The sequence below is a fragment of the Nannospalax galili genome, unplaced genomic scaffold, assembly GCF_000622305.1.
Source record: "Nannospalax galili isolate Female #2095 unplaced genomic scaffold, S.galili_v1.0 scaffold1437, whole genome shotgun sequence".
Classification (NCBI taxonomy): domain Eukaryota; kingdom Metazoa; phylum Chordata; class Mammalia; order Rodentia; family Spalacidae; genus Nannospalax; species Nannospalax galili.
In genome coordinates this window covers 2,917,844-2,937,041 of record NW_008341050.1, presented here as the reverse complement: position 1 = coordinate 2,937,041, position 19,198 = coordinate 2,917,844, and the positions used below count along the sequence as shown (strand labels likewise).

The window sequence follows — 19,198 nt, the reverse complement described above, 5'->3', positions numbered from 1 at the left end:
GGAGCCTGAGAGGTACAAGGCTGTGAGTGCAGACAGCCCTTCCTTCTAAGAGAAGCTGAGACCCCAGCAACTCCAGCAACAGGTAGTCAGGGATGGGATGTACCTAGGTACACTTGGATGTTGAGGGCAGCAGAGGAGAGTGTGATGGTGCTAAAAAGACAGCCATGTGTACAGGAACTGAACTGAGGTGCTAAGGAGGTAAGAGGAGGTGACCTTGAGCACAACACTCAGCCCCAGGAGAGAAGAGAAGGGAAGACTGAGGGAGGACTGGGGAGAGCTGTTCACACCACGGTAGTAGGAGCTCCCTTGAAAGTCTAGTCATTTGGGAGACCTGGAACAGATGGGCACTAGGGAACCTTCATCGGTGTCATGCATGTACCAGATGTGTGGCTGCCGGTGTCAGATGAGAACATGTGGGGCAGACATGGGCTAGGGAAATGCTCCTGTGGCATGCACACTAAGAGGAACAGCTGCTGGTTTGAAGTGCAGGCAGTGGGCAGGTGCGTATGTATGTGCGTGTGTGTGTGTACGTGTATGTGTGTGAGTGTGTGTGTGTGTGTGTGTGTGTGTGTGTGTGTTCCCCACTGAGTGGGTGGATAGCTGGATGGGGAGCTTTTCTGGGTGAATAGGATGGGGCTGTGGGGCTGAGTGAGCTATAGATGTTTGCAGCATTATCATTCACATTGACCAAGTTCCAAGGTGGTGAAGGGGAAGTGAGGCCTGGAGCGGGATGGTGGTAAGTGGTCAAGGTTGCAGAGGATGGAGCAGGCTGTGGTAGCCCCATAGTCTAGGGAGAGAGCAAAGTGACAGTGGTTGGGGATAATGCAGCAGAGGCAGGGTGCTGGAGTGAGGGCCATTCAACCATCCCTTTAGGAAACTGCTAGAAGCCATGTCCAGACCTCATCTGGCCTCCAGCTGCTGGGGTTTCTTTTAAGCTGGACGTGCTGACAACACAGCTGACTGAGGGATGTCCATGGCACTAAAACTTTTGCAATGGTAATTTTGAAAACAAACTCAGACCCAAGGGTGTCATCACCTTGGAAGGTGGTGGGGTGGTTGGTAGGGAGGTGGCTGCTTTTCGTTTTTCTCCTTTGGGAGATGCTGGATAGGCCAGCCATGGAAGGGAAGAGAGGAGATCTGGTCTATACCACAGCTGGGTCCCTGGAGCTGTCCTGTTCAAATGGGTCTGTGATGGTTCAACCTAGAAGATTAGTAGAGCACATTTCTGGATGTTTCTGTGAGGGAGTTTCCAGAGAAGGGAGAAGATGCACCCTGAAAGTGGACAGCCCCCCTCTCCCCACAGGCTGGAAGCCTGGGGGAAATAAAAGCAGGAAGAAGCCCGCTACTGCTAGTTCATTCATTCTCTCTCTCTCTCTCTCTCTCCCTCTCCCTTTCCCTCTCCCTCCCTCCCTCCCTCCCTCCTTCCCTCCTCCTTCTTCCTCTCTCTCTCTCTCTCTCTCTCTCTCTCTCTCTCTCTCTGCTTTCTGGCTACCATATGTGAGCCGCTTAGCTCCACCACACCCTCCCTTCATGATGGACTGAAATCTAGGAAACTGTGAACCAAAATAAACTGCTTTTAAGCTGTTTCTGTCAGCTATTTGGTCACAGCTATAGAAATGGACTAACTGTCTTTCTGGGGAACAAGGACACTGAGAGCTCCCCTTCCCAGAGGACCTGCAGTCAGCTCAGAGCCAGGCCTCTTGCACCTGTCTGAACCACAGGCCAAGTCCTTCCTTGCTCATTGTCTGTACTTGACAGGGTGCAGATGGAGCCTGGTGTACTTTTAAGCTTGGACTTAGGTTCCATTTATAAATACATTTCCCAGGCCTTGGAGATCTATTGGCTGGCTCAAGCGTCCTCTCTGCCTCTCCATCTACATGGAATTTTAGAGCAAAGGTACTCATACATATACCTGCATACTTATGCAAAGTGTGCATAAGTTTATGTTTTTTACTTAAGTCAAAGTAATTTGGCTTCAATTACCTGGTAAAATATTTGGGACTTTGTCCTCTTAGGAGACAGCTACAGGTAATAAACTGAACTTTCTCAGTTGGAGCCCATCGCAAGTCACAAGATGATTTTTTAAAAAGTTTTATTTATTATTTTTATTTTATATGTATAAGTATATTGCTTGCATGTAGGTAAGTGCACTAGTGTCATGCAGTGCCCGCAGAGGTCAGAAGAGAGCATCAGTCCCTGAGAACTGGAGTTACAGATGGTTGTTAGCCACCATGTGAGTGCTAGGAGTCGAGCATGGGTCCTCTGCAAGAGCAGCCAGTGCTCTTAATCGCTGAGCCATCTTTCTAGCCACAAGATGATTTTTAAGCAACACTCCTCCTCTCCCTAGTTGCCGTGTGATCCTGCCTTCTTTAGGTGCCCTGAAATTTCACCCTGAACTTGAAAGTTTTTCCCAGGGGAACTGGGGAGAACTCAGCTGGCCTGGAGGCCTCTGGGTGGAGAGATAGAAGAAGCTATTACCTTTGCTGTGAGAGTGATGTCACCCACCAGGCACTTTGGAAAATCCAAACAGAACCTACCACCTGTTTCCCAGGAAGGTTCCTTACAAACAGCCACATCAAAGGGAGTTTAGTACAAGGCTGGGGTAGCCAGGCCCTCCCTTGGGAGAATTTCCATCCAGAGAGACTGGCTGAGGGCCCATGTGGCTCCATTGGATGTAACCAGGGATTCTTTGTTTTATTTTTGTTACATGAGGAGTCTTTCTAGTATATGTTTCCTACGTATGTACTGTTTATAAAAGAAGGTACAAGTAGAAATAGATAGGTCTGACATTGATTTTTCCAGACTACCACAATTAACCACCCCCCTTCCTTGATGTCTTATCCAGAAATTTGATTTGATTTTAGTACTTTAAAATTAGCTACCACTTTTCAGAAATATAAACATCTCGTAAATTGAGAGACGGGGTAATTTAGTGAGAGGCAGGGAGCCAGGAGGTTGTGTTTGCCAGTCTGTCTGCCTCGTGTGGTGCCTGGCTTCCTGGCCAGGGCAGGGATTCAAGGGGACCTGGGCCGAACTTCTCCCTGTGTAGAGCAGACTTAAGTTGCTGGGGAAGGGAAGAGGTTCGTGCTGCCCAGGTGGGTCATACCTGTTGGGTCTCCCTGAAGGTTAGGAATGGCTGGAGCTTAGGATTAGAGCTAGGCTTGCTCTACCATCCTGTCTCCAAGGGAAATATCTCCAGGGCCCAGGGGAGCTCTGATCTGGCTCAGACCCAGGTGTCATGCCCAAAGTGGGTTAAGCACAATCTCTGGAGGGGTTGTCACTGTGATCCCTGGGACTAATGAGACTCAGTCACAAAGAAAGGAAGTTCCTCCCTGGTGTCTGGGTGTAGCTCTTTCACTGTACACAGTAAACTGGGTGGGAGGCAGACTCTTCCACTTTCCTGGGTGAGGACTGAAGGAAAGAGGAGGCTGAGCAGACTGGGCCTGCTGTGGGAGGAGAGCTGCAGGTGTGATGAAGAAGCTGGTGGGGGCCGAACATCCTTTCAGGCTGAGGGTACTGTCTCATAGGAGTTGAGCTTGTGTCCATGGGAGCAGCTGGCCAGGGGTAGGACTGACATCCTTGCTCTGTTAGGTCAGACTTTAATAGAAACTGACAGAATTGCAGGTGGGATTAGGGCTGTGTTCTTGTTCCCAGTGTCCCCGAAGGGCAGACACCAGCCTAGACCATCCAGGGTAACATAGTGTGTCAGTCAAGGGCCACACAGACCTGGGACCCTGTTCTAGAATTTCCCCTTGTTGGGGGACTTGGGCAAGTTGTTTTACCTTTTTGAATCACTAAAATTCATTTTTGAAGTGGGTCTGATTTTAGTTCCTTTATCACAGGAATGAGATAATATACTGTACGATAACATGTAAATATAAGTGGTGGACACTATTATTAATAATAACAGTGATAATAAGGTGGTTTGTAAAGGTTAGAACATAGGATTGTGTTCTAGTTTACTTTTTGTTGCTGTGATATAAAAAAACTGACCAAAAACAACTTGGGGGAGGAAAGAAATTATTTGGCTTATGCTTCCAGGTCATGGTCCATCATCAAGGGAAGTCAAGGCAGGAACTTGAAGCAGAACCCATGGAAGAATGCTGGCTTGTTCAGAGTCGTGCTCGGTTAGCTTCCTTATACAGCCCAGGAACACCTGCCTAGGGAATGGTGCTGCCCACAGTGGGCATCCTACATCAATTAACAATCAAGACAATCCTTCATAGAAATGCCCTCAGACAGTACTCATTTGAGACTCCTTTTTTGGATGATTCTAGGCTATGTCAAGTTGACTATTAATGCTAATGAGGATAGGACACGTATTTAAGGTCAGTCAGATGTTAAGAACATCTATACACAGAATATATTGCATCACAAGAGAAGAAGTTTTCTGTCACTGGAAGCATCTAAGCAAAAGTTAGAGGTTCTTTAACTGGTTTTGTTGTTGAGTTTAAAAAAACCTCAACCTGGGGCTTCAATATATAGTCTGCCATTGCAGATTAGAAGGCAGCAATAGCCCAGTTCTATGGCATCCAGATCATTCTAGAACTTAACACCCTTCCTGTGAGCCATGTGGAATCATCAGCCCATGGGGCAGAAAGTGTCAAGGTTTGAAGGATCTATTTTGTGCAGTTGGTTAAACAAGTCCCCAAATAGAGAAGGCCCTGGGCAAAGGAGCCAGAATAGGGTGAAGACTGGGGCAAGCTTCTGCCTCTCTCTCTGGGAATTCTGCTCTGCCAGGCTGTTTCAACAGGAATAGGGAGACAGTATACATCATGTGACCTTGGCCTGGATCTGTGCAGGGACTATCTCTTGCTTTGCTTGTCCCAGGGGCAATAACATCCTCCTGAGTATCAGGCAGGGCACAGGAAAGAGTATGGAAGAGATGGTGGGGCTGTGCTGAGCCTTCTCACCAGCCCTGTACCTCACATGTACCCTGGGACTCTACAGGTTTATAATGGGTGTGACTTCTATCCTTGTTCAGCTTCTGTCTCCGAGCCTAAATGCCTCCCTGGTTCCTTGTGCTATCCATGCCTCCACACCCCATCTGAGGGCTCCTTCCATTGACATGCCCCTTCCATCTTGTGTAACTGCCTTTGGCCACCCTAATGCTCTTCCTCTTCTTCCTATGCAGTCACCCTTCCTCCCCTGGCTGTGGGTCTAGCAGATCCTGCTTGTCACAGAGTGCTTGTGTGCCAGCTGGGATCACCACAGCCCTCTTTGGACTGTACACACAGGTCTGTGAGGGAGGTCTCCTCCTTGTCTAGTGGCAGAGTGGAGATGCACAGATTGGAGTGATGAAGCTAATGCTGGAGAAGCTGAGGGCCTTTGAGCCCCTCACTTTTGGTCCCTGCTCCTCCTGAGATTTCCACATGGCTAACACAGGTCCCTTTGGGCAGGGGTGTCACACTGGATTGATTTATTGATTGATTGATTTCTTTCTTTCAACTTAAAAAAAATTTATTTATTATTTTTATTTTATGTGTATGCATGTATTACCTGCATGTAGGTAAGTGCACCCATGTCGTACAATGCCTGTGGAAGTCAGAAGAGGCTGTCAGATCCCCTGGGACTGGAGTTACAGACAGTTGTTAGCTGCCATGTGGGTGCTGGGATTTGAACCTGGGTCTTAACTGCAAGAACAATCAGTGTTCTTAACCGCTGAGCCATCTCTCTAGCCCCTTTCTTTCTTTTTTTATTTTTATTTTTACTTTTTATTTTTTTTTTAGGGGAGGAAAGGATTTACTTCAGTTTACAATTCCAAGTCAGAGCCTCCCAGTGAGGGAAGTCAACATAGGAACTTAAAAGCAAGCCTGCTTGCTATTCCACACAGCATTATCTCTGACCAAGGAACTCACTTCACAGCCCAGAATTATAGCAGGAACCATGGAGGATGCTGCTTGCTAGCAGGCTTAAAGCCAGCTTGTACTCAGCTAGTCCAGGACCACCTGCCTAGGGATGGTACTGCCTACAGTGGTCTGGGCCCTCCTACATCAATTAACAATCAAGACAAACCCCTACAGACATGCCCACAATTGCTTTAGGTAGCTCTTCAGTTGAGGGTTCCCTCTTAGACTGTACTGTGCCAAGTTGACAATTAAAGCTAACCAAGACAATCCTTTATATCAGACAGCGAGATCCAAAGTTCTGAGTGTACTTATTGAATCTTAGAACACAAGGCAGAGTCTGTGGCTATGCTTCTTCTACTGTTAGCCATTACCTAGTCTACCACTGTCTCCCCTGTCTGCAGTGGTCCTCCTTTGGACTAATCACAGGGTCTAGGACTTCTAATCTCTAAATTTTCAACTCAAAGGAATATATTTAGCCTAATAAATGGGCAATAAGGAAAAATACGATGTGGTACTGTTAGCCTCCCATCCTAAATTAGACTATATAGTTTTATGTTCCTTATTTCAAAGATGATATGCTATTGGCGGTAAAAACACACTTTGAATTCTATAGCATAATTAATATAGATGATTAAATGTCCTATCATGCCTCTTTCTCATGTCTGACAGTCACATTTATTTTATATGAATAATTTTCAGGAATGTGGTGATACAGAAGGACCACATGATTTCACTGCCATCCACACTTCAAACACCATGTGTAGAGAGTGTCTTTATCTACAAAGTGCCCTGGCATTTCATGGTAACATTATCTGTTTTTTTTAAAAAAATAATTTATTGAGAATTTCATACATGCATATAAGGTGTTTTGATCAAATCCATGCCTACTCCTTCCCCTCCAACTCCTCCCATATCTCCCCATCGCTTTTTTCTGAGAACTTCATGTACTCTTCTTCTTTTTTTTTATAGGGCTTTTTGCCACTCTAACATTATCCCCCTCTGAAGAGGTAACCCTAAAATCTTTAAAGGATCAGATAAGAGCTCCCAAATACTTTCGACATTTTTGGCCTTTGGAGCGGAGTATGTTGCTAAGAGACCCAAGGACATTTTGATTTTTAGCCAAGAAACTGGATACTTTTCTTTGGGGTCTTTTTACACTAACTGCCTAGCCAAGTCCTACCTCCTATTCTTATCATACCATCCTCTGAAGAGGTTACCCAACTTGCGGATAGGGAATCAGGATAGGGAATCTGGCTTCTTCCATGCTGAACAGGGACACAGGGTGAGGCAATTGGGGTACCCCTTCAGTGGGTCTAGCTAAAAGACTCCCAAACTGCATTACTCTTATCTGTAGGGGGAAAAGAAAGTCCTTGACTGGTGAATAGGAGATGTGAAGGAGAAGTAAAGGCAAGAGTAATTAGCATTACAAGTTCTGGACAGGGAACTAGAAAAAAGTCAGAACAGGGCAAATTTCAAATGTTCATATGAGAGTCCATTGGCATTTCTTGATGAGAGCTTCCAAAAGCATCCCTCTATTGGATTCCTCCTCATTTTTCTTTTGTCTGCCAAGGCTGGACTTGAGAGTGATGGATTCAGGATTTCCTTACAGGCATTTTGATAGAATCAGTGTCAGTTCCTCTCAAAGCCTTCACCACGTGGAGAGAGGCAGGATCCAGGCGCTCTCAGCCTCCTGATTGTGTCTGTGCTAAGGCACAAAAGTTGCCATTTGGTTCTGACCATCTTGGTTTTCTGTTTCATCAACAGATGGAAGGACTAGGAGAAGGGCCCACTGTTGTAGGGTTCCTTGATATGCAACCTTGAAACTGACTGAGTTGGGGACATGGGTGGAGCTGAGTGGCATATTGTGACTGCTTAAATCAGGGGCAGCTCTGGTTCAAATGGAGAAGATCTGTCAGCTTATAAAAATGTTCCTTCATGCACTGCTTTGTGTTCACAGCTGTGCTCCCAGGGCCTGGTATGCTGAAGGTACTCAATAGATAGCTGTTAGAATAAGTGAGTGAATTCAGCAAATATTTATTTATTAAATATTACCTGCTGTTTTCCATGCACTGTGGTAGGTGGGCCAGTCTTATGTGTTACAGGGATGACGTGCATGCACATGTGTCTACGCAGATGTGGGCACGCATATATTAACACTCGTCTTAATGTGTTTTATTGGCCTCTTTGATTATGGGCTTCATTGGTGGTTAATAACACCATTTGCTGGGCTCAGCCAGCATTAGATTTTTGTGTTTTGATTTCCAAGGTAAGCCCTTGATTTTTTTTTTTTTAAAGGGACTATTTTGATGCAGATGGAACGTGAGAATGAACTGAAAGCAGAGCCCACACCCTTGGCGCACCGTCCTGGCTTAATTCCCGTGGGGAGTATTAGCCCCCTGCTGTACCACGCATGTGTGCATGTGTGCTTTAGGTCTGAAACAATAGTGCTTTGTCCTAGAGTGGAGTCTACCCACCCAAGGGATGGTTTACCTTTGCTCCTGGAATTTTCCCCTCTTGCCCATGGGAAGGCAGAATGTTCAGTCACAGTGCTGTACCTTGCTAGCTTTTGTGTCCCTCTGTTCCCCTTGTAAAGCAATAGAACTCTGTTCAAATGAAATCTTTTTTTAAATTTACATTTTATTTATTTATTTTAATTTTACGTGTATGAGTGTTTTGGCTGCCTGTATGTAACTATGCCACCTGTGTGCCTGTTGCCTGTGGAGGACAGAAGAGAGCATTGGATCCCCTGAAACTGGAGTTAAGGATGGGTGTTAGCTGCCATGTGGGTGCTGGGAACTGAATCTGGATCCTCTGAAAAAGCAGCCAGTGCTCTTTACCACTGAGTTATTTCTCCAGGCCCCAAATGAAGTCAAATATGTATATATAAAATAATGTGTGTATCTGTGTGTATGTATGCAAACAAGTGTATGGATACCTGTGGAGGCCAGAAGGGGGCATTGGATCTCCTTGGAGCTGGAGTTACAGGCCATTGCGAGCCACCTGATGTGGGTGCTAGTAACTGAACTCAGGTTCTCTGGAAGAGCCACAAGTGCTCTTAACTGCTGAGCCATCTCTCCAGCCCCTTCAAATGAAGGCTTATATGGAGTGCTCTGACTGCAGTAATATAGATCTGCTGTGCTTAAAATGGGGACCCTGTCCTGTGCTCAGCCTCCTTAACCTCCCCCAACTTCCATGTCATAGAACTTGCTAGAGCCTGATGGCTTCCCTGGCCCCAGAGGGAGAGCCTGCACACATGTCTGTTGTACACACTGGCATTCTGTCACTTGTTAAGCGTGGAACACTCACACCTCCTCTCTCTCTCCTCTTCCTTTTGCTCATCTTGGCCCCACAGGCTGGCCTTATCCACACTGACAGCACTGACTACTTCATCGAGCCTCTGGAGCGAGGGCAACAGGAGAAAGAGGCTGGTGGGAGGACACACGTGGTATACCGTCGGGAAGCCATCCATCGGGAGTGGGCAGAGCCTCATGAGGACCTTCACAATGAAGGTAGGCTGTGGGCTGGGGTCCCAGGTGCCACCTTTGTCCCCGCCTCTGGGGTATCTTCTGGCTTTATGTCCTCAACTGCCATAACAACAACAGATTGAAGAGGCTGCTATAGTTGGCTAGAGATAGGGACCAGAGGGAACACGTGGGTTATGAAAAGGGTCCTTGGGATTTCCAGCATCTCTGAGGGGTCAGTGCTTTGCTTTGAAAGGCTATGGCTGAGCTGAAGCAGAAGCTGAACTGACTACCATTGCTTCTTTCCCCCCAAAAAATCAACTCCACTGTGTGGGAGCTGTAGGAGGGGGTTTCTTAAGGTCCTTGCATGTAGGTCAGTGCCTCGGGGCAGCTCCGTGACCAGTGAACCATTTTGAACTCCTGCTCCGTGACCCTAGGGAAGTTCATTAACATCTCTGAGCCTCATTCTCCTAATTAGTGAATGGGAGACAATCTACCTGCTAAAGATGTTATACATATTGGTGAGATCACATAAAATTCTGTGCATACATATACCTTTAATCTCAGCATTTGGGAGGCAGAGGCAGTTGGGTCTACATAGTGAGTTCCAAGATAACCAGAGCTGCACAGTAAGGCCCTGTGTCAAAAAAAAATGGCCCTGGTAGCACAGGCCTTTAATCCCAGTACTTGGGAAGCGGAGGCAGGCAGATCTCTATGAGATTGAGGCCAGCATGGCCAAGTTCCAGGCCAGCTGGGATTACAGAGACCCTGTCTCAAACAAACAAAATAAGCAAACCAAAATCTGTACAAGGCAGTGACACCCCTGGTGACCAATACTTGGAATCCTCGGTTGGGAAAATGACATCAAATATGTGACAGGTGCCAGTCCTGGTCCCGTGGCTTAGCTTTGTTATGAAGTTCCTTTTACCAAGAAGCCATGACAAGGGCTAGATGGAATCTGGTCATGAGTGGCCACACCCTCATGCTAGGGTCCTATGGGTGGGTCCTGATGTGAAGGAATGCCTGGAGACCAGTTGTCCCATACGTAATACCTCCTGGGAAGCTCCAGCTGCTCCCACATAAGAGTTGGAGTGGCTGTGGAGCTGGGGGCAGGAATGAGGGGCCAGATGAAGGCTCTGATGGGAGACTGGTGTGGGTCAGGTATCAGTTGATGGCATATATAGCCCCTTCTTTCTATAGAAAAGAACCTAAGTCTCCCTTGGGCTCCTTTTTGTTGTTGTTGTTTTTTTCTGTTTTCTTTTTTTCTTTTTTGAGGGCAGTTCTGAACCAAAAGGCCATAAATCCATCTTTGGGGAGAGCCTTGAGGAAGCTTAGTGCCCCTTCATGAACCAGGCTCCAGCCTGCTTGGCAACCACATGGAGCTTACAGAGTTCAGGCATAGGCGCAGGAAAGCATTTCTAGTCTTCTATACCTCAGACTACTTGACTGAAACTCCCGTGCATCAGCCAATGGGGTTAGGGCCAGACTACCTGTGGTCCTTCTTCCTAGAGACAAGAGATGTTTTCAGGCACCCATGACTCTCAAGGTTCACTGTCAGGAGTGGTGTGTGAGAAGCATCCTGGGTATGCCTTTCCCCATGTGATGAGCCAGGCAAGCAGAGGGTTTCTCTCAGGTCTTCTTCCCACCTGGCATGGGGGGAACCACCTCTGAGCCTGGCAGAGGAGCCCCCAGCTTAATCTCCTTCATCTCTGCCTGGCCTCATTCTGTGCGGATACCCCTCCCCTGGTCCCTCAGAGCCTGCAGCACTCCTCCCTCCCCTCCACAGGTTGAAAGTTCTGGAGGACAGAACCCAAAGCTTCATCATCTTTGTGTAACCCCCTACATGTCCTGTTCCCATGTGGGCATCCAGCATCCCTGGAGGAAGGAGAGACAGGAGGCACCAGAGGCTCCATCAGATGGGCCTGCTAGCTGAGCTGCTTCTAGAAGGGCTTCTCCATAAAGGGGCACATTGTTCACTCATGAACTTAGAGTGGAGGGGACTATTACTTTAGGACCTCAGGGTGTGGCCTTGGCTGCTGCTTCCTGAAGAGGGTATGTGTGCATACTTATAGACCCACATACCCACACTGTCACCTGCCCCAGGGTATTACATGAATACTCAAACATGCAGTGGTATAAGCCCAGACCCCCTCACTCATCTACACACTCACATATTCTCACATCCTAACACCCACCTACTACACTATCATCTCCCTTCATGTACCCTCATAAATTCCCACACATGCCAACACCCCCCTCCCAAGCACACCACGTGCAAATTCTCAGACATTCACTCAGTCACACACATGACTTAGGCCCCTGAGGAATTACTAAGCATTGTTCTTCTCCAGGGCTTGGTGAGAAGCTGCAACCTTCTGAGTGCAGTTAGGAAACTTGGACCTCTAGGTCTCAGGCACATGTACCAGGCCCTTGAGGCTTCCAGCTGTATGCCCTAGCTGGGCCTCAAACTTTGTTCTGGATTCTCCCTGCCCAGCCCCTAACACTGCCTTCTCCTTTGGTCAGGCCTACCCTACATATCCTTCCTCCCCTATGTCTTCCTAGAAGAGGGAACTGGATGTGGCAGAGTTCTGAGCCTTGGCATCTGACAGTCCCTCCCATAGGGGCAGCTAGCCTGGGGCTCAATGTTGCTTACATTGCTGCTTAAAAAAAAAGATTGAAGCTGGGCATGGTGGAACATGCCTTTAATTACAGTACTGGGAGGCAGAGGCAGGCAGGTCTCTGTGAGACAGAGGCCAGCCTGGTCTACATAGTGAGTTCCAGGACAGCTGGGCTACAGGGAGACCCTGTCTCAAAAAGACCGAAAAAAAAAAACCCTGATCTTTATAAGTATTTTTTGCATGTGTATGTGGTGTGTTTACATATGTGTTCCCATGTATATTGCTGCACATGTGTGTGTAGATATGTATGTGTGTGTGAGTGTGTAGGTCCAAGGTTGACGTTAAATGTCTTCCAAGTTCTTCACCTTATGTATTGAGATAGGCTGTCCCACTTGCCCTGAGAACCTGTAAGTTTGGCTGGTGTAGCTAGCCAGCTTGTTACAGGGATCCCCTGTATCTGCCTCACAAACACTGGGGTTGCAGGCATATAGCCATGCCTCCTGGGAATTTATGTGAGTTCTAGGGATTTGACCCTGGCCCTCATGCTTGTATGGAAGTGCTTTACCCACTTTTCCCAGCCCCCGAATATACTGTTTTAAAGTACACAATTGTCTGGCTCTATAAGAAAGATTTATTGGGATTGGAGAGATGGCTCAGTGGTTAAGAGCACTGCCTGCTCTTCCAGAGGACCTGGGTTTGATTCCCAGCACCCACATGGTGACTTAACAATCATTTGTAACCCCAGTTCCAGGAGATCTGATGCCCTCTTCTGGCCTCCTTGGGATTTTCATGACTCAGGTACACTTACATACAAGCAGGTAACAGTCATACACATAAAATAAAAATAAATCCAGAACTGGAGTTACAGACAGTTGTTAGCTGCCATTGGGTGCTGGGATTCAAACCCAGGTCTTCTGCAAGAACAACTGTGTTCTTAACTGCCGAGTCATCTCTCCAGCCCCATAAATCAAAAAAAATTTTAAGAAAGATTTATGTATTTTTATTTTATGCCTATGTGTGCCTGCATGTATGTATGTGCACAAGGTGTATGTAGTACCCTTAGGGGCCAAAAGAGGGCATCGGATCCCCTAGAACCAGAGTTACAGACAGTTGTGAGCCTCCCAAATGTGGGTGCTGAGAACCAAACCCAGGTCCTCTGTAAGAGTAGCAAGAGCTCTTAACTGCCGAGCCTTCTCTTCAGCCCCTTGTTGGCTTTTTGCTATCCTCACAATACTATGCAACCAAAACCCTTGTCTAATTCCAGAACATTTCCATCACCCTCATCAAATTCTCCACAGTCCAGTCACTTCTTTTTCCCCTCCCTACCCCTAGCAAATATTCATTGGCCTCCTGTCAGTAGGGATTTCTACAGAGTCCATTCCTATGATCACAGTCACTTGATAGGAGGGCCATGCCACTGACTTCTCTTTCAAGACTTCCCACTGTAGTGGACTTAGCACCACACTCATTTTCATGACATATTCTCCCTTCTATGTCTCCACCCCTCTGCCCATATACCCTTGTGCTGCTGTGATGCTGCTCTGAACACGTGTGTGAGGTTTTCTGTGAATACAGCTGTCTTGGGGTATGGCCTGGGAATGGAATCCACGGGTCACAGGATAACCCCAGGTTTCAGGCTTTGGAGACTGCTCACTGTTTTTTTCAGAGAAGCTGTACCCCTTTCACTCACTTGGGATTCCTTGGGTGGGCTCCTTCATACCTCGTGGTCACAGGATAACCCCAGGTTTCAGGCTTTGGAGACTGCTCACTGTTTTTTGGAGCTCTGGCTCACTGTGCCTACAGGGTCACACTGAAGAGAGCAAAACTGGGGCATCCCTGGCACCCTGATGGGCATAAGACCACCTCCCTCTTTCCCCATGTGCTGAAAGGGAAATTTAGGCGGTCCTTGATAGAGTGTAGCAACGGGGAAGGTGTGACTCAGGTTTATAGTTTGATGTCTTGCCATTAATTTACTGTGTGATCTACAATGAGTTGGGTAACCTCTCTGAGCCTCCTCTGGCAGACCTTGGAAGGACGGGCTCCCAAGGTGATGGAGTATTCTACTCATAATACTTAAACCTCCAGGTGCTGCTCACATGCTGGAATGACTGTTACTACCCCCTTGATGGAGACAGCCCTTCCCTCTCCTCCTGGGGCTCTCCCTTCTTTCTTCCAGTGGTCTCTTTAAGCTACTAGAATCACTGTTGGGCTTAGCTACCAGGCTACCAGAAATGCTCACTGTTTTAGATTTTTAGGGTTAGGGATGCTCAGCTGGTAAAATCTATGAGTGTTCCAAAATCTGAAAAACTTGTCTGAAGCATTTCAGACAAGGGACCCTCACATTGGATGTTGGTACCGTCATATTTCTGTCACCCACACTAAGTTGTAGACCCAACTGCTGTCTGTCCACTCACTCAGTATGGCCCCTCCTGCTAATCCTACCCCTGATACATACTAGGAGTATATACCTTTATAACCCCAGCTCCTGGCCCAGTTTAGGTGGGTCTGAAATAACTGGATTAATGAGTGTTCTTAGAAACCAACTTGAGGGCCTAGTGATGTAGCTCAGTTGGTAGAGTGCTTGTCTAGCATGCAGGAGGCCCTGGATTCATTCCTAGCACCCCAAATACTGGGTGCAGTGGTACACATCTATAATACCACTTGGGAAGATGAGACAGGACAGTCAGAAGTTCACGATTTCAGCTATGTAGTAAGTTCAAGGCCAGCCTGAACTACATGAGACCCTGTCTGGAAAAGAAAGAGAAGGAGGGAGGGAGGGAGGAAGAAAGGGAGGGAAGGAGGGAAGGACGAAAGAAAGGAAACAAACAAACTAGGGGCTGCAGAAATGGCTCAGCAGTTAAGAGTACTAGCTGCTCTCCCAGAGGACCAGAGTTCAATCCCTAGCACCAACAATGGGAGGCTCACAGGGAACCTGATGCCCTCTTCTGGCCTCCTTGGCCATTTGCATACACGTGTCATACACACACAGACACATACACATTTTTAAAAACTTCAAAAAAAAAGGGGGGCTGGAGAGATGGTTTGGCAGTTAAGATCATTGACTGTTCTTGCAGAGGACCCAGGTTTGGTTCCCAGCACCCACATGGCAGCTAACAACCATCTGTAACTCCAGTTTCAGGGGATCCAGCTCCCTCTTCTGACCTGCATGGGCATTGCAGGACACAGGTGCATTTACATACATGCAGGCAAAACACTCATACACATAAACATTTTGAAAAAGAAATAAATTCAATGTATCATAGCTCTTTCTTTCTGTCCTGGTTCCAGCCTTTGGCCTTGGTGACCTTCCCAACATGCTGGGCCTGGTGGGGGACCAGCTGGGTGACACAGAGCGGAAGCGGCGGCATGCCAAGCCAGGCAGCTACAGCATCGAGGTGCTGCTGGCAGTGGACGACTCGGTGGTTCGCTTCCACGGCAAGGAACACACACAGAACTACGTCCTCACGCTCATGAACATTGTGAGTGCCTGTGCCGGTGGGTGGATGGATGCTGATGCCCAGGCTCCTCTAAGAGTGACAACTCTTCCCCTTAGCCCAGAGTGGGAGCCCTTAGCAGACAGGTACTGTGGCATAAACTGGCCTGACATTCCTGGGTTCTGGCAGGTGTGTGTTCTAGGCCTGGTCACACTTAGAGTCAATATGAAACATGGCCTGAGGACTCACTTGCCTTGGCATTGAGGGGCTATCCCTGAGATTCAGTCCCTGCAGAAGATGCCAAGTCTAGGCTGGGAGGCATCTGGGTGCCAGCCCTCTTTGAGGGACTCCTAGGTCCCTGGAGTGGGCCATGGGAGCTTACAGGGATCAGACAGGCAAGGAAAAGTCCCAAGGACAGATGGGAAGATGGGAGAGAACTGCAATCTCTGATCCAGGTAACCCAGGTTGGCCTCAAGTTCTATACATAGCCAAGGATGACCTTGAACTTCTGATCTTTCTGCCTCCACCTTCTAAGTGCTAGGATTATAGACATGTTCTACCATGTTTTTGTGGTGCTAGGGATCGAACCCAAGGCTTCTTGCTTGCTAGGCAAGCAACCTATCAATGGAGTCACATCCTCAGCCCAATAACACTTTAATTTGGCAAGTCGAAATATGTTTATGGGAACTGGACAGCTGGGGCACCAGGGGACACCAGGCCCCCTGGGAATTGGCAGAGTAAGACAGTGTGATGTTGGCTCTGCTGCCCGGAGGTGGCTGCTGAGAAAGCAGCCCCTTATGAGCTATGTGCCCTTGGGCAGGGGGACCTGCCTTCTTAGCATTCTGTAGGCTTCAAATGATACAACCCCAGCTCCATGTAGATTAAGAAGAACAAGATCATATGTGGACTCTGCGTCAAACTGCAGGAGGAACAGGTTGGTGCTGACAGGAAGAGGTGTGCACGGACTGTTTTTAGTCTCCCTTTTCTTTCTGTGACATCATCTTAGTTCCCTCTGACTAACGTTTCTACAAGACAGATTCCGGCTTCCAGCAACACAAGGCAGCCGGAATCTTTCAGCTCCAATGAGGCTTTGAGCCTGTGCTGGGCACTGAGGTCACTGGGTCCCTTATGTGTAGGTTCTGGGATCTGAGAGAGGTCAGCCCAAGTGACCAGGGAATGGAAGGGCTGCTCTAGGGGATAGGGCCAAAGGTTGAACTCACCTTGGAGGTATAGGGCTGAAGCAGTGCAGCTAGGAAAGTGATAGGAAGAGCAGTGGGTGGATCAATGGGTGGACAGGCTCTTGTTCATCAGTCAGACTTGAGGCTTCCCTCGGGAACAGAAGAGGTTATGGATTTGTTTGTCGGAGACAGGAGCTTTCTAGATACTACAAGCTGCTTCTACCCCTCTTTTCCTTTTTGTGGTTCTGGGGGTTGAACCTAGAGCTTTGCACATGCTAGGCAGATATTACCACCGAGCCCTATTCCTAGCTCCTTTTTTCCCCTCTTTTTGAGACAGGGTCTTGCTAAGTTTCCCAGGCTGACCTTGAACTCACTCTGTAGTCCAGGCAGGCCTTACACTTTCAACTTTCCTGCCTTTGCCTCCTGAGTGCTGGGATTACAGACCTTGGCTTTACCTGGCTAGGGAGAGGTCTTTTGGTGGAGATCTTTTTAGGAAGAGAGATCCTTTCTTTTCACAGGCCAAAGAATACTTTGGAAACTTGCTCAGACTGAGGTGTAGTGATTTCAGAAAGGGCTGGTAAACCCCTCAGATGGGGAGCTGTAAGAGAGTGCCAGTGGAGTGGCTGGGAAGGGGTGGGAAGTTCCTTCTTGGACCCGGTGGTTCAGTTTCTGGAGGCTGGTGTTCACTGTCCTCTTTCCCAGGTCCTTCCCCACCTCTCCAGAACCATATTGCTGGAGGAAGGCCAGCTCATGGCCCACCCTAGCTCTCTTGGCCCAATTACTATAATCTGATATTTGATCCTTGATCTCTGACTCATGACTTATACCCTTAGCTGGGAGCATCGTCAGTCTCCCCTACAGACAGTGTTCCAAGAGCCTTCTTTGGAGACTGCCGTGTGAGTTCTTCCCTCCCTCCCTCCCTTCCTTCTTTCTCTCTGCTCCCCTTTTGGTTTTGGTTTTGAGATGCTGTGTCCCTGTGTAGCCCAGGCTGACCTCCAACTCCTGATCCTCCTACCTCCCCCTTCCAAGTGCTGGGATTACAGGTATGGACTGCCATGTCTGGCCTGGGTTCAGTATCATAGGCTGGGCTACTTACTTGCTTATTGCTAGCTTGTTGTGTGAATGGTAGCCTGGGACGGGGCAGCTGAGGCAGAGCTTCCTGTGGAGCCCAGATTTTCTAATAGGGAGGCACATGGTACCCACACAGGCTGTTGTTTAAGGGGTCCTGATGCATGCCTGCCACTGCCATCAAAGCAAGCAGCTGGTGTGGGGTTGTGACTTCCTCGCACAGAGGCTGACCAGCCAGACTTCCTGACCCTGGAGGTGAACAGATGGGCGGTAGACATCTGTGTGTGAGACTTCTATTGTGTGAGACTTTTATCTGGCTAGGATGCTAGAAACATAGATACGCTTGAGGGACTTCATGGAGACAGGGACCATGGTGTCACTTTACTTTTCCTTGAAGCATTGCCTGTCTGTGGCCCTGCCAGTGCTGACTTCCTAGTGTGGCCTTGTGGGATCATGGAGGGGATCTGGTTGCCAGGATGGATTATTGTGCCAGTGCAGAAGGAGAGGAGCAGATGTGATGAGACAGTCACAATCATCTGAGGTGGTCCTGACCCGGAAGTGGCCAGGGCTATGCAAGAGTACATCAGGCCAGTCCTGCCTTCGATTTTTATTTTTACAGCATCTCAGGATATGCTGTAAATGTTCACAGCTGCTGGTGGCAGGCAGGGACTCCCTCTTCATCCCTTTCTGGCCCAGTGGTGGGCTTTGGAGGACTTGTCTTTCTCTGTGCCTTGTTTTTACCCATTTTTCCTGCTCACTTTTTGGGAAAATTCTTCAACTTTCAGTACTAGGGAACTTTGAGCACCTGCTGGGAACCTGTTGATTAGACAGAATCCTGTTCTAGAAGCTTTGGTTTGGCTGCACAAACAAATCTTAGTCTCCTAGTATTAAATGAGAATTGTACCCCTCCCCCCCATCAGCTTCATGTATTTGGACATCTTGTCCCAGTTGGCAGTGCTTTTCTGGGAGGTTTTAGGAGGTTAAGTCTTGCTGGAGGAAGCACATCACTGGGGTCAGACTTGCATGTTCTTCAGGCTTCTAGTCTCTCTTTGCTTCCTGTACTTACTTAAAGATGTGATCACTCGGCTTTCAGCTCCAGCCACCTTCTGCCATATGCCTCCCCTGCCATTATGGGCTCTAACCCTCTGGAACCATAGCCAAATAAGCTCTTCCTTCTAAAAGTTCCTTTGGTAAAAGTGTCTTATCACAATGACAGAAAAGTAACTAATTCACCTGGAATAATCAGAGATTCATTGAGGAGGATGCTAAAGGGGCTTAGAGGAGACCACCGTTCCTAAAGAAAGATGGGAAATGTCATCTTGCTTAGACATTGGAACTGAGTCAGGATGGGAGAGAGGCAATGGGTGAGATGAAGAGTGAGCTGGTGTATTGAGGTGGCAGCAGGCAACATGGTGGGACTGTGGAGGCAGGCCCAAGAAGGCAGACCTGACTGTGTAGGGTAAGGGCAGGCGGTAGAGGCTGCAGGGAGCTCTTGCGTGGGGCCTTACTGCAGTGGTGAGGAAGTCCAGGAGACAGTGGCGCGGGCTCTTATGTGAAGATGCAGGAGGGACAGTTCTGGATAGTGTCACC

The 19,198-nt window shown here is 48.0% G+C and overlaps 1 protein-coding gene across 3 annotated transcripts in view; it reads left to right on the top strand.

Annotated features, from left to right (window-relative positions):
* Positions 1–19,198, top strand: part of Adamts14 (ADAM metallopeptidase with thrombospondin type 1 motif 14) — an 86,653-nt gene that overhangs the window by 19,580 nt on the left and 47,875 nt on the right. For all 3 annotated transcript variants that reach the window (XM_017799028.2, XM_029565152.1, XM_029565151.1), the window contains exons 3-4: positions 9,202–9,358; positions 15,217–15,407. In XM_017799028.2, the coding sequence (XP_017654517.2) occupies positions 9,202–9,358; positions 15,217–15,407 (348 nt within the window). The remainder of the gene's footprint in view (positions 1–9,201; positions 9,359–15,216; positions 15,408–19,198) is intronic.